This window comes from Enhydra lutris, unplaced genomic scaffold (genome assembly GCF_002288905.1).
Source record: "Enhydra lutris kenyoni isolate GAN:26980312 unplaced genomic scaffold, ASM228890v2 scaffoldscaffold7, whole genome shotgun sequence".
In the NCBI taxonomy this organism is placed as follows: Eukaryota; Metazoa; Chordata; class Mammalia; order Carnivora; family Mustelidae; genus Enhydra; species Enhydra lutris.
This window is the reverse complement of record NW_019154091.1, coordinates 9,558,265-9,572,343: the sequence shown is the minus strand read 5'-3', so window position 1 is coordinate 9,572,343 and position 14,079 is coordinate 9,558,265. Positions and strand designations below refer to the sequence as shown.

The following is a 14,079-nucleotide window of genomic DNA, read 5'->3' as shown; positions in this document are numbered from 1 at the left end:
TGTCATCCTCCAACACCATCATGGCAGGAAGGTGGAAGCCCTAGTTATTGCCAAGTGTGAATGAAAATCCTGGTTCCCTACTTTGCCTTCTCTGGTAATCATCTGGGCTGAAAATTAGGGCTCCACATTACAGCCTGGGGAAGACGAAAGTCTAGGTGTTCCCATGGCCTTTGCTGGTTTAGGTTGGAATAAGGCTGGTTTTTACTACAGTATTTGGCTGCTCTTTTCCTAGTGCTTTGCCTGGAGAGAACAGGACTTTCCTGTCCTATAATATCCAGAGTTTTTTGTTTTCCTTACTAAGATGAAGAGGGGAAAGTACATCTACTCAATATTCCTGGGAGCAGAAGTCTTCTGGGTGCTTTTTAAGATTTACTCTTTATCACTAGTTTTAACTAATATGAATCTATGTGGCCTTGGAGTAGTTTTGTGTTTTCTGTGCATGTGTTTCAATGAGAGTTTTAGGTCTGTGGATTTACAGTTTTCATGAAATCTGAAAAATTTAGCCATTATTTCTTCAAATATTTTTTCTGTTCTTTCCTTCTCATTTTAGAATTTGAAATATCTGGGGCGCCTGGGTGGCTCAGTGGGTTGGGCCGCTGCCTTCGGCTCAGGTCACGATCTCAGGTTCCTGGGATCGAGTCCCGCATCGGGCTCTCTGCTCAGCAGGGAGCCTGCTTCCCTCTCTCTCTCTCTCTCTCTCTCTCTGCCTGCCTCTCTGTCTACTTGTGATCTCTCTCTGTCAAATAAATAAATAAAATATTAAAAAAAAAAATTTGAAATATCTGACACTCACTGCTATGTGTTATAATCATTTTTTTCCTATCCTTTTTCTCTCTATATTACATCTTGGATAATTTCTACTGTAAAATCTTCAATTTAGCCATTATTTTCTCTTCTGCAGTGACTAAACCCATTTATAGTATATTTTCCACTTAGATGGTTGACCCTTGAACAAATCAGGGGGTGAGGCACCAACCCCCCTGTGCAGTCAAAAATCCATGTATTACTTTTGCCCCCATCTTCAAAATTTAACTACTAATAATAGCCTACTGTTGACCAGAAACCTTACCAATAATAGTCAACTGACATATTTTGTATATTATATGTATATATACTGTATTCTTACAATAAAGCAACCTAGAGGAAAAAAATGTTAAGAAAATATGGGAATATATTTACAGTATTGTACTCTATTTATCCAAAAGAAAGTCTGCTTTTAAGTGGACCTGCGCAGTTCCAACCCATGCTGTTCAAGGGTTAGCTGTATTTTTATCACAAGAATCTTTTCTTAAAAATGTGTTCCATGTATCTCATTATGTTCAAGATTTCCCTTAACTTTTTGAGCTTATGGAGTATATTTATATGGTTTAATGACTCTGTCTACTAATTCTGTAATTTACAGATCTGTTCTGTGGACTTTTTCTTCATTAAGAAATAAATCCTCCTGCTTCTCTGCATGCCCATCAACTTTCAAAAAATAGTCTTTATTCCATGCTCATGGATTGGGAGAATAAATATTAAAATGTTGATACTACCCATAGCCACCTGCAGGTTTCACATAATCCCCATCCTAATATCAACAGCATTTTCACCAAACTAGAACAAATAATCCTAAAAATTTTATGGAACCATAAAAAAACCCTAAATAGCCAAAGCAATACTGAAAAAAAGGACAAAATGGAAGAGATCCCAATCCTGGATTTCGAGATATACTACAAAGCTGTAGTAATCAAAATAGGATGGTACTGGCACAAAAACACACACAGATCAAGAGAAGAGAACAGACAGCCCAGAAATAAACCCACGATTATATGATCAATTAACCTTCAACAAAGGAAGAAAGAATATGCAATAAGAAAAAGACAGTCTCTTCAATGAATGGTGCTGGTAAAACTGGAAAGCTATATGCAAAAGAATGAAACTGGACCACTTTCTTATAACATACATAAAAATAAACTCAAACTATATTAAAGACCTAAACGTGAGACCTGAAATCATAAAAATCCTATGAGAGCACAAGCAATAAGTTCCCTGACATCGGATATAGCAACATTTTTCTAGATATGTCTCCTAAGGCAAGGGAAACAAAAGCAAAAATAAACTATTGGGACTACATCAAAATAAAAGCTTCTGCACAGCTAAGGAAACAAAAAAACTAAAAGGCAACCTACATAATGGGAGAAAATATTTGCAAATGACATATCTGATAAAGGGCTAAGTATCCAAAATATACAATGCAGCTCCAAAACCCCACAAATAATTCAATTAAAAATGGGTAGAAGGCATGAACAGATATTTCTCCAAAGAAGACATACAGACAGCCAACAGACACATGTAAAAATGCTCAACATCACGCATCATTAGGGAAATAAAAATCAAAACTACAATGAGATATCACCTCACACCTGTCAGAATGGCTAAAATAAAAAAAAAAAAAAACAAGAACTTAGTGTTGGCAAGGATGTAGAAAAAAAGGAACCTTATTGCACTTTCAGTGGGAATGCAAACTGGTACAGCCACTGTGGAAAACAGTATGGAGGTTCCTCAAAAAGCTAAAAATAGAATTATCCTACAATCCAGTAATAACACTACTGGGTATTTACCCAAAGAAAATGAAAACGCTAATTTGAAAAGATATATGCAACCCTATGTTTACTGCAGCATTATTTACAACAGCCAAATTATGGAAGCAATCCAAGTGTCCATTGACAGATGAATGGATAAAGATAATAGGCTATGTATAAATACAATGAACTATTACCCAGCCATAAAAAAGAATGAAATTTTGCCATTTGCAGCAACATGGATGGATCTAATGGGTTTAATCTAAGTGAAATAAGTCAGAGAAAAACAAATACCATATGAGTTCATTCATATGTGGAACTTAAGAAACAAAACAAATGAACAAAGAAAAGAGAGACAAAAAAAATTCTTAACTATAGAGAACAAGCTGGTGGTTATCAGAGGGGAGATGGGTGGGGAAATGGGTGAAAAAGGTAAAGGGGATTAAGAGACACTTCTGATGAGCACTAAGTAATGTATAGAACTGCGGAATCACTATACTGTACATTTAAAACTAATATAACAATGTACATTAATTATACTGGAATTTTTAAAAATCTTAATATTTTAAAAAGTCTTTATATTTTAGATCAGTTTTAGGTTTACATCAAAACTGCACAGAAAGTACAGAAACCCACATGTGCCCAGCCTCGCCCTCTATCAGCATCATACACCAGAGGGGTAGATTTGTTACAGCTCATGAACATAGTAATGTATCATTATGACCAAGTCTATAGTTTACATGTGGGTTCACTCCTGGTGTACATTCTATGGATATTGATGAATGTATCCTGATGTGCACCCACCACTTCAGTATCACACAGAACAGTCACTACTCTAAAAATCCTCTGTGCTCCACCTATTCATCCCTCCCTCTCCCCTAATCCCTACTAACCAGAGATATTTTTAATGTCTCCATAGTTCTGCCTTTTCCTATATGTCATGTCGTTGGAATACTACAGTATATAGCCTTTCCAGATTGGCTTCTTTCACTTAGTAGTAAGTAATAAAGGTTCCACCGTGTCTTTTCAGTTCACTTAACTACTAACCTACTGAAGGACATACTGGTCAAGTTTTGGCAATTAGGAATAAAGGTGCTAAAAATAACTGCGCAAAATTGTGCAGAAATAAATTCTCAGTTCTTTTAAGTAAATATCAAGAAGTATGAGCTGCATCTTATGGTAAATTATGTGAGGTAAGATTATGTTCCGTTTTCTAAGAAACTGCCAAACTGTCTTCTTCGAGTTGCTGTACCATTTTGCACTCCCACCACTAATGGTGGGAAGTCGCATTGCTCCACATCCTCACTGGCAATTAGTATCACCAGTGTTTTGGATCTGGCCATTCTCAATATGTGTGTTTTAGTATCTTGTTTTAATTTACAATTCCCTAATAACATACAATGTTGAACATATTTTCATATTCTGATTTGCCATGTGTATATCTTCTCTGGTGAGATATCTGTTCAAGTGTTTGGCCCATTTTTAAACTATAAGTAAGGATGTTTTCTTACCATCAAGTTTTATAATTCTTTGTATAGCCTAAATAACAGTCTTATCCTATGTGCCTGTAGTAAATATCTTCTATCAGTCAAAGGCTTCTCATTCTCTTTACAATGTCTTTCACAGAGGTTTTTAATTTTAATAAAGTCTAACTAATTACTTCTTTTGTGTGTCATGTTTTTAATGTTGTATCTAAAAAGTCATTGCTAAACAAGGTCATCTAAGTTTTCCCCTATTATCTTCTAGGAGTTTGATAATTTTAAGTTTCACATTTAGGTCTATGTTCTACTTTTAATTTTTTGTGAAAGGTGTATTTTTTTTGTAGATTCATTTCTTCTTGTATGTGCATATCCAGTTGTTTTAGCACCATTTGTTGAAAAGACTTTTTCTCTGTTTAGTCTTTCCTCTTCTGTCAAAGACCAAATGGCTATATTTGTGTAAGTCTATTTCTAGGCTCTCTGGTCTATCGATCTATTTGTCTATTCTTTTGCCAATGGCTGACTTGGTTACAATAGCTTTATAGTAAATCCTGACATCTACAGTGTCAGTCATCTAACTTTGTTCTTTAATATTGTGTTGGCTATTCTGGGTCCTTTGTTTCTCTTTATAAACTTTAGATGCAGTTTGAGGATATTAACAAAATAACTTGCTGGCATTTTGATTGGGATTGCGCTGAAACTACAGATCAAGCTGGGAAGAACAGACATGTTGACAACATTGAATCTTCCTATCCACAAACATGGACTATCACTCCATTTATTTAGTTCTTTAATTTTGTTCATCAGTTTTGTAGTTTTCTTCATACAGATCTTCTACATTTTTTTCAGATTTATATCTCAGTATTTCATTTTGGGGGATGCTAACATAAATGATACTACACTTTTAAATTCCAATTTCACCTGTTCATTCCTTTTACACAGGAAAGCGTCTTTTGTGCATTAACATTGTTTTCTGTAATTTCACTGTAACGTATTATTAATTTCAAGAGCTTTTGGTTCACTGTTTCAGATTTTCTACATAGACAGTTATCTGTAGGCAAAAAGTTTTATTTCTCCCTATCAAATCTGTATGTCTTTTACTTCCTTTTCTTGTCTTACCATATTGAATAAGACACCCAGCATAATGTTGAAAAGGCATGGTAAAAGGATATCCATGCCTCACTCTTCCTGATCTTAGTGGGAAAGCTCTACATTTCTCATCATTAAATATGATGTTAGCTATAGATTTTTTGTAGATATTCTTAGACAAGTTAAGGTAGTTCCCTCCTCTATTTCTAGTCTGCTGAGAGTTTGTATCAAGAATGGATATTGGATTCTCTCATGATTCTTTGGCATCTACTGATATGATCATGTAATTTTTCTTTTTTGGCCTGTCGAGGTGATGGATTACATTAATTCATTTCCTAATGTTGAACCAGGTTTGCATGCCTATATAAACCCTACTTGTTCATGGTATATTATTTTTATACATTGTTGGATTTGATTTGCTAATATTTTGTTCAGGATTCTTGAATTTTTGTTCATGAGAGGCAGTGATCTATAGTTGTTGAGTTTTTTTTTTTTTTCTTATAATGTCTGTTTGGTTTAGGTATAAGGAAAGTTAATAGGTATCTGGCCTTTAGAATGAGGTAAGAAATACTACCTCTCATTCTATTTTCTGGAAAAGACTGTAGAGACCTGATGTTTCTTCCCTAAATGTTTTGTAGAGTTCATTTATGAACCCATCTGGGCTGCCCAGTCATTTTTTATTGGATGCCAGACATTGTGAATTTTATGGGGGAAAGTTCACTTAACTACCGCTGGAGTAGTTCCCCGCCCCTCCCCCCCACCCCACCTCCCCTTGTTGGAGTCTTCTGGATTCCTTTACATACTTTTAAATATTTATTGTTATGCTTTTAAGTTACTTAGAAACAGTTTGATCCTTGCAAATCTTGCTTTTACACTTGTTAGGGAGAAACAGAGTAGCCTTTAGTGTAGGGCTAATTTGGCTTTACTACTGAAGTAAAACCTTTCTGAGTCTTGTACTCAATGCACCATGCATGGTAAAGCCTTTCCACTCTGATGGACATAATATGGCACAATCGTGGCTTACTTCATTTGTTTTCCTTCTTGTAGGGATCACTGCACCTCGTACTACCTGTTTTTCAATGTCTGGACACCACTGTTTTCTGTATTTTGTCTCAGTTTTCAGGCAAGACCTTAGAAAAATTCAGTCCCTATTACTCCATCAGAGCCAGAAACAGAAACTCCTAGACAATATGAATCATGGTTCTACCATCTACTATCTGTAGATGGACAGATCTTGGACTAATCTCAGTGCTTCATGAGTGTTTTTTCAGAAATGAGTGTTTTCTCATTTATAAAATGGGAATAATGATTATCTAATTCCCACAGCTGACAGAATTCAAGTACGTATAAAGTGATTCTCTCAACAAGTATGAATTTATTCTACCTCTATGTATTTCACTTCTTCAACTTCTGCAACTTGTGATTTACAAATCTGAAACCTATTTTAAAAATCTGCTATGTTTATTATGATAATTAGCACTATGATTAATGCTATCAGGTCCTAATAGTAGTAACACCATTAATTTGAACATTTACTGTGTGTCAGGGCTATTATGGTAAATATTTTACACATGAAGTTTCATGTTCTCAGATCTCAGTTTTTAAAATCAAGTTAGCTCACCTTTTTTTTTTTTTAATATTTTATTTAGTTATTTGACAGACAGAGATCACAAGTAGGCAGAGAGGCAGGCAGAGAGAGAGAGGAAGGGAAGCAGGCACCCTGCTGTAGCTCACCTTTTTTATGTTACTACTATTCTAAGTTTCTCCTCTCCCCCTATATGCACTAGAATTAACTTTTCCTAAGCTAATGATGGAATACAAAAACACTGTGATTTGTTCATATTTAATGGAAGTGACACTTAAATGACTTACAAATCTAAAGTTCACATTTTAATCTAATTTTGGATGTTATAGTTCCCTTTCTTTATACCTGTATTTTCTCCTAGTAAAAGAAAGATAGTCACAGGGAGAAAGCAATTCCCAGAACTACGTACTTGCCCCCCAGACATAGTTTGGGAAAGATTAGGGAATGGAATACAAGAACTGTTGGGAAATGAGCTTATGTTCACTTCGTCTTAAAAAGAACTGAATTGAGACAGAACAAGAGAATACAGAAAATAAAATACACACTGCCAGGGCACAGGGCACCTGAAAGCAGAGCAGTCCAAATGCTAAGAGTGAGATGAAGGTGGGGGGCACAGGAACTGAAATTAGAGATGCCCTGGAACTATTTATATCATCTAAAGTACAGACCTGACACTGAAGACTCCAGCATGCTAAGCAAGAGAATCAAATACTCCAAAATGTTGAGGATGTGTTAACATTTATTCAATATTTACTGTGTGCTAGGTACTTATGTAAGTATTTTACATACCCCAATTTATTAAATCTTACAGATCCATGAGATATATATTACTGTTAACACCATTTTACAGATAAGGAGACCGAGGCACAGAGAAGTTCAATTTAGTTCTCAATGTCACATTAAATAAACATCTTGAATGTTTTAAATTTTACCTGTAAAAAGTTTAGTTTTTGAGATAGTTTAAACTGCATCCATACAGAGAATTATTTTTTATTGTTTATTCATTTTTAAGAGAGAGTGAGTGAGAGCATGAATAGGTGGGAGGGGGTAAGAGGGAGAGGAAAACACAGACTTCCCCTGAGCAGGGAGCATGACACAGGGCTTGATTTCAGGATCATGACCTGAGCCAAAGGCAGATGCTTAACCAACTGAGCCCCCAGGCGTCCCCATACAGAGAATTTTAATGAGTAAGATTTCACAGAGCCCTTCTAAAAGGTTTACCAAAATTCATCCCAGAGAATTCCCACTGGGAGGTAATTTAGTTTTAATTTGGGAGACTTTTGCCTATTGTAATATAGTTTATAGTACTCTGAGAAGGGTGCAAGTCAGAGAATTTGGAATATTTTAGATAAAGGAGCCATATGGGCCACCTAGAGCTTCAGAACACACGAGGACAAAATTAGGAAGTGTTTTAAGAGGTTTCATGATGTCTATTCGTATTTGTATCAGGATAAAGAACAAAACTTGGAAATCATTATCAGTTTTATGTTACCAGTGTTGTAAGAAAAAAATACAATGTGGTAACAAGGACCCAGAAGAGTTCTCCTTTCTGCCACAGGAATTTTGGCTTCTCACCAGCCCCATAAAAACCAAGGTGCCTGGGTGGCGCAATCGGTTGAGTGTCATCAGGGAATCTGCTTTTCCCTCAGTCTCTCACCCCGATTGTGCTGTGTTTCTGTCTCTCTCACTTGCTTTCTCTCTCACTCACTTTCTCTCTCACTCTCACTTGCTCTCTCGCTCTCTCAAATAAATAAATCTTCAAAAAAGAAAAAAAAAGACACCTGGGTAGCTCAGTTGGTTAAGTATCTGCCTTTAGCTCAGGTCATGATCCCAGGGTCTTGGGACTGAATCTGGACTTGGGCTCCCTCCTCCATGGGGAGTCAGGGAGTCTGCTTCTCCCTCTGTACCTCCTTCCACTTATTCTCTCTCTCTCTCAAATAAATAAGTAAATAAAATCTTAAGGAAAAAAAAAAAAAAACAAGGTAGAGCTCAGTTTGGAGAGCCAGATGGAATAATCTCAGGGACTTGTCATTATATATTGTCACTCTAAAGTTTTTCATATGATGCAGTGCTCACTGCCCCTCTTTCAACATCTTCCACTTGCCCCACTGGATTACTCTTGCTTCTTGCACTACTTCAGTAGACCAGTAAAATCAACTATACCTAAAACTCTCTGTATTGTTCATTATTTGCAGAACAAAAAATTAGATGCCAAATAACATAATGAAAACACAACAGCACGTACCACTTTGAATAATGCCTATATATACAACTTCAGAATTTCATCTGTATGAAGTCCCAGACTTAGTATGTTCTTATAGCCAAATGCATTGAGAAATCATGACCTCTTATTACTTATAAAGACATCTACTTTCATATATTATTTTTTTAAAGATTTTATTTATTTATTTGACAGAGGGGGAGATCACAAGTAGGCAGAGAGACAGGCAGAGAGAGGGGGGGGAAGCAGGCTCCCTGCTGAGCAGAGAGCCCTATGCCAGGCTCAATCCCAGGACCCTGAGATCATGACCTGAGCTGAAGGCAGAGGCTTAAACCACTGAGCCACCCAGGCACCCCCATACATTCTTTTTAATTCAGAGTATCACTAGAGTGCTTCTCATGAAAACACTAACAAAATCTTCCTGAAGTATTCACCTAAGAACACAGTAAAGAATATTGTTACTTCTTTCATCTGTAGAAGTGAAAATGCACAAATATTGTGTGAATCCTTAATTAATGCAAGAAAAGCCAATTATTTTTAGTACAAACTAACATATTTTATACCAATTTTAACTGTAAAATTGGAAGATGGCAAGAGTAGGCTTTTCTTTGAAGTTACTGCTATTTCATGATCCCCAATCATATCACTAAGTTTTACTGCTCTTGTGTACAGAAATTAGTGTATAAACATAAGTAATGGAATGAAAGAACAAATATCCAATTGTCCAGTAATTAATACTGTTCCTGCATAACCAATCAGGAAGTAGAAAGAAAAGAACTTTAGTCTTATCAGAAAGTTTTACTTTTCTAGACTCTGTTTATTAATAATGGCTTCTTAGCTAGCTGTTTATCTTCAGATTTCTCCATAAAAGATATTTAAATTGGAAAAATTAATGATGCCACTGACCCCTTAAAAATTTTAGTGAATACTATTTGGTCTTCCATGGGTGAAAAATAGATTAGTCATCAGATTTCAGATGTAAGTTTCATTCTTTAGAAAAACAATAAAACTAAGAAACTAGAGAATGCCAATAATTATTGCCAGATAAACATCAACATTAGATTTTAAATGTAAAATATAAAATAAAGCACCAGTATCCTTAACCTCAGTGGTTATTCTTTAATACACTAAACCAACATTTTAGGCTGGAAATCTTTATCATTCCTATTTTCTACAAGAAAATTTTTAAATGTCATTCTTTTATGTCTATCATGATTACAGATTTAAAACCTTTCGTCATCACAAGTAGTATAAATTGACAGATCTCTTAACAAAATTAGTTGCTGGATGGCTCCTAACTAAAATTACCAGAGATTTGAAATTGCCACACCAAACTACAAACTTTGTGCTGGTAGTTGGGGTACCTGAGTTCTACCATTAACTTGGCCACTGACTTTTTGTTAGACTTTGAGCAAGTTGCTTACCTTGCTTATCTTATGCCTCAAGTATCCTAATTTTAAATGGATAAGATAATACAGTTCTGTCCCATCACAGTGACTATTATAACAAGAGATCATATGGGAATAGAGCACTTAAAGGTATGAAGAAGTTTTTAATAAAAAAGCCTAGGGGTGCCTGGGTGGCTCAGTGGGTTAAAGCCTCTGCCTTCGGCTCGGGTCATGATCCCAGGGTCCTGGGATCAAGCCCTGCATCGGGCTCTCTGCTCAGCAGGGAGCCTGCTTCCCCCTCTCCCTCTCTCTCCGCCTGCCTCTCTGCCTACTTGTGATCTCTATCTGTCAAATAAATAAATAAAATCTTTAAAAAAAAAAAGCCTATTATAAATATTCATAGTTTTCTAATATTGTATTACCAATGGACTCAAATGTTCCAATGTTCATATAGCTTCTTATATTCAAACAATCATGAAACAGTTTGCCCACTGATTAAAAACAAATATTGTGGAAATATCTATGCTACCTAGAGCAATCTACACATTCAATGCAATCCATATCAAAATACCATTAACTTTTTTCACAGGGCTGGAACAAATAATCCTAAAATTTGTGCAGAACCAGAAAAGATACTGAGTAGCCAAGAGGAATATTGAAAAAGAAAACCAAAACTGGTGGCATCACAATTCCAGACTTCAAGCTCTATTAAAAAGCTGTCATCATCAAGACAGTATGGTAATGACACAAAAACAGACACATAGGTCAATGGAACAGAACAGAGAGCCCAGAAATGGACCCTCCACTCCATGGGCAACTAATCTTCAACAAAGTAGGAAAGAATGTCCAATGGAAAAAAGACAGTCTCTTCAACAAATGGTGTTGAGAAAATGGGACAGCCACATGCAGAAGAATGAAACTGAACCATTTTCTTACACCATACACAAAGATAGACACGAAATGGATGAAATATCTAACTGTGAGACAGGAATCCATCAAAATCTTCGAGGACAGAACATGGGCAGCAAGCTCTTCTACCTCGGCTGCAACAACTTCTTGCTAGACATGTCTCAAAAGGTAAGGGAAGGAAGGGCAAAACTGTACTACTGGGACTTCATCAAGATAAAAAGCTTTTGCACAGCAAAGGAAACAGTCAACAAACTAAAAGGTAACCTATGGAATGGAAGAAGATATTTGCAAATGACACTACAGATAAAGGGCTAGTAGTCAAGATCTATAAAGAACTTATGCAACTCAACACCTAAAACAAATAATCCAATCAAGAAATGGGCAGAGGACATGAACAGACATTTCTGCAAAGAAGACATCCAGATGGTCAACAGACAAATGAAAAGATGCTCAAAATCACTCAGCATCAAAGAAATACAAATCAAAACCTCAATGAGATACCACCTCACACCAGTCAGAATGGCTAAAATTAACAAGTCAGGAAATGACAGATGTTGGCGAGGATGCGGAGAAACGGGAACCCTCTTAATACTGTTGGTGGGAATGCAAGCTGGTGCAGCCACTCGGTAAAACAGTATGAAGTTTCCTCAAAAAGTTGAAAACAGAGCTACCCTATGACCCAGCAATTGCACTACTGGGTATTTACCCCAAAGATACAAATGTCGTGATCCAAAGAGGCACATGCACCCCAATGTTTATAGCAGCAATGTCCACAATAGCCAAACTATGGAAAGAGTGGAGATGTCTATCAACAGATGAATAGATAATACACAACGGAATATTACTCAGGCACCAGAAAGGATGAAATCTTAACCATTTATATTGACGTGGATGGAACTGGAGGGTACTATGCTGAGCTAAGTAAGTCAGAGAAAGATGATTATCCTATGGTTTCACTCATATGAGGAATTTAAGAAACAGCACAGAAGACAATAGGGGAAGGGAGGGAAAAACAGAATGGGAAGAAATCAGAGAGGGAGACAAACCATCAGAGACTCTTAATTAACTATAGGGAAGAAACTGAGGGTTGCTGCAGTGGAGGGTGGGATAATTGGGTGATGAGCATTAAGGAAGCCACAAGACTAAAAAAAAAAAAAAAGAGAATAGGATGTGATGAGCACCAGATGTTATATACAACTGATGAATTACTGAACTCTACATCTGACACTAATAATGTTCTAATATGTTCAATGTTGGCTAATTGAATTTAAATTCAAAAATAATAAAAAGAATAGATCTGTTTGATCCAATTAGTAATTAGTAAAGGAAGGTGAGTATATTCTCATTCTTAATTCCAAATAAAGATGATGCAATAAATAAATAATGCAGGTGTGTTTATACATAGAATATTTCACATAACTATAGATACCAAGCTTTTTTTTAACATATTCCACTAGCATTAGATTTATTTCAATATAACAGAACAAAACTGATATATTTCTTTCTTCTTGAAAAATCACATAAAAGTCCATAAAGAATGATAAACACAAATTTTATTTTTGACAAAATTAGGAAATGAAACATAAAATGAGTAGAAAGGCTGCCCAAGCAGTAGAGATAGAGTAGGGGAACATGCTGCAGGCAGCAGAGAGAAAATTCTGCAGTTATAGACATCAGAAAGAACAAAATACACTTCTTGAATGTGATGGGCACACTCTAAAGTATAAGCCCCTTATTTCTGTCACTAGAAACAAGGTACATGGGCTGATAGCCAGAGCTCTCCTGATGTGGTTTTGTTCCAGAAAGTAGAGGGGGACAGTGCTACATAAAAAAATCATATAAACAAACTATATGTGCAAAAAGAAATCTAACTCTCTGGCTATAGAAGATAAGAGACTGTCTACCTCCACTGACTGGGGCAAAATAAAGGAGGAACAAAAGAGGAAAAGCTAACAACCAAAAAGAATGTTCACCAATAAAAATCTTAATACAGAACAGATGAGTATCATGCCAAATACTTCACCTTTAATTAATGAAACTTAATTATGCAATTAACTTAGAATTTACCAAAAAATCATAAAATTTTATTGACTAGAAGAACAATAACTAAACCAGTACAATCACTCACCTCTGATTCATATTTTATTTTTTCTTCTTCTAAAATACGTGCAAATTCTTTTTTCTGGTGTTCAAATTCTGATTTGAGAAATGTATGTTCATAGCGAAGCTTATTATATTCAGTTCTATACTTTTCCACTTCCTAAATTAAAAGGAGACTATAATTTATGACAAGTTTATAAATGAAATTTGTACTCACTCCAAAAATCACTTTTGCAAATATAATTTTGAAGTGCATTATATTGAAAGCCATTCTAAAAAGCAAAAAATAAGCTCAACAGAAATATAAATAAATCCTGGAAAATTCTCATGACAAGTATCCTACATACAGAATCAGTACATTCTTGAGCAGGTGCCAATAAAACACATTACCATTCAATTTACCCTATTTCCTCACTGATTCTCATAATAATGAAAATGAATAGCACATCAGAAGTTTTGACCTGTAGGCCTAATAAAATAATATTTAATAATGTAGTATACCTTTCTAAATTAGTTAAATTTTTAAAATTAACTCTATAGTAAAATATAAAACAGCCTCTTAAAAGTCAGACAGGATGAATTCTAAGTAGATAAAAGACTATTTGAATATTTAGTACAACAGCTTAAGGTTCAATCAAGTATTATAATGATAGTTCAACATACCAGTCTGAAGAATATATGTAGCACCAAATTTCCTGACTGACTAGGAACACATGCAGATCTCTGATATGCTCCAATTCTGCTA

The 14,079-nt window shown here is 35.5% G+C and overlaps 1 protein-coding gene across 1 annotated transcript in view; it reads right to left on the bottom strand.

Moving 5' to 3' along the window:
* Positions 1–14,079, bottom strand: part of LOC111142275 (centrosomal protein 83) — a 143,346-nt gene that overhangs the window by 57,256 nt on the left and 72,011 nt on the right. The window contains exon 5 of the mRNA XM_022495327.1: positions 13,363–13,494. Within this exon, the coding sequence (XP_022351035.1) occupies positions 13,363–13,494 (132 nt within the window). The remainder of the gene's footprint in view (positions 1–13,362; positions 13,495–14,079) is intronic.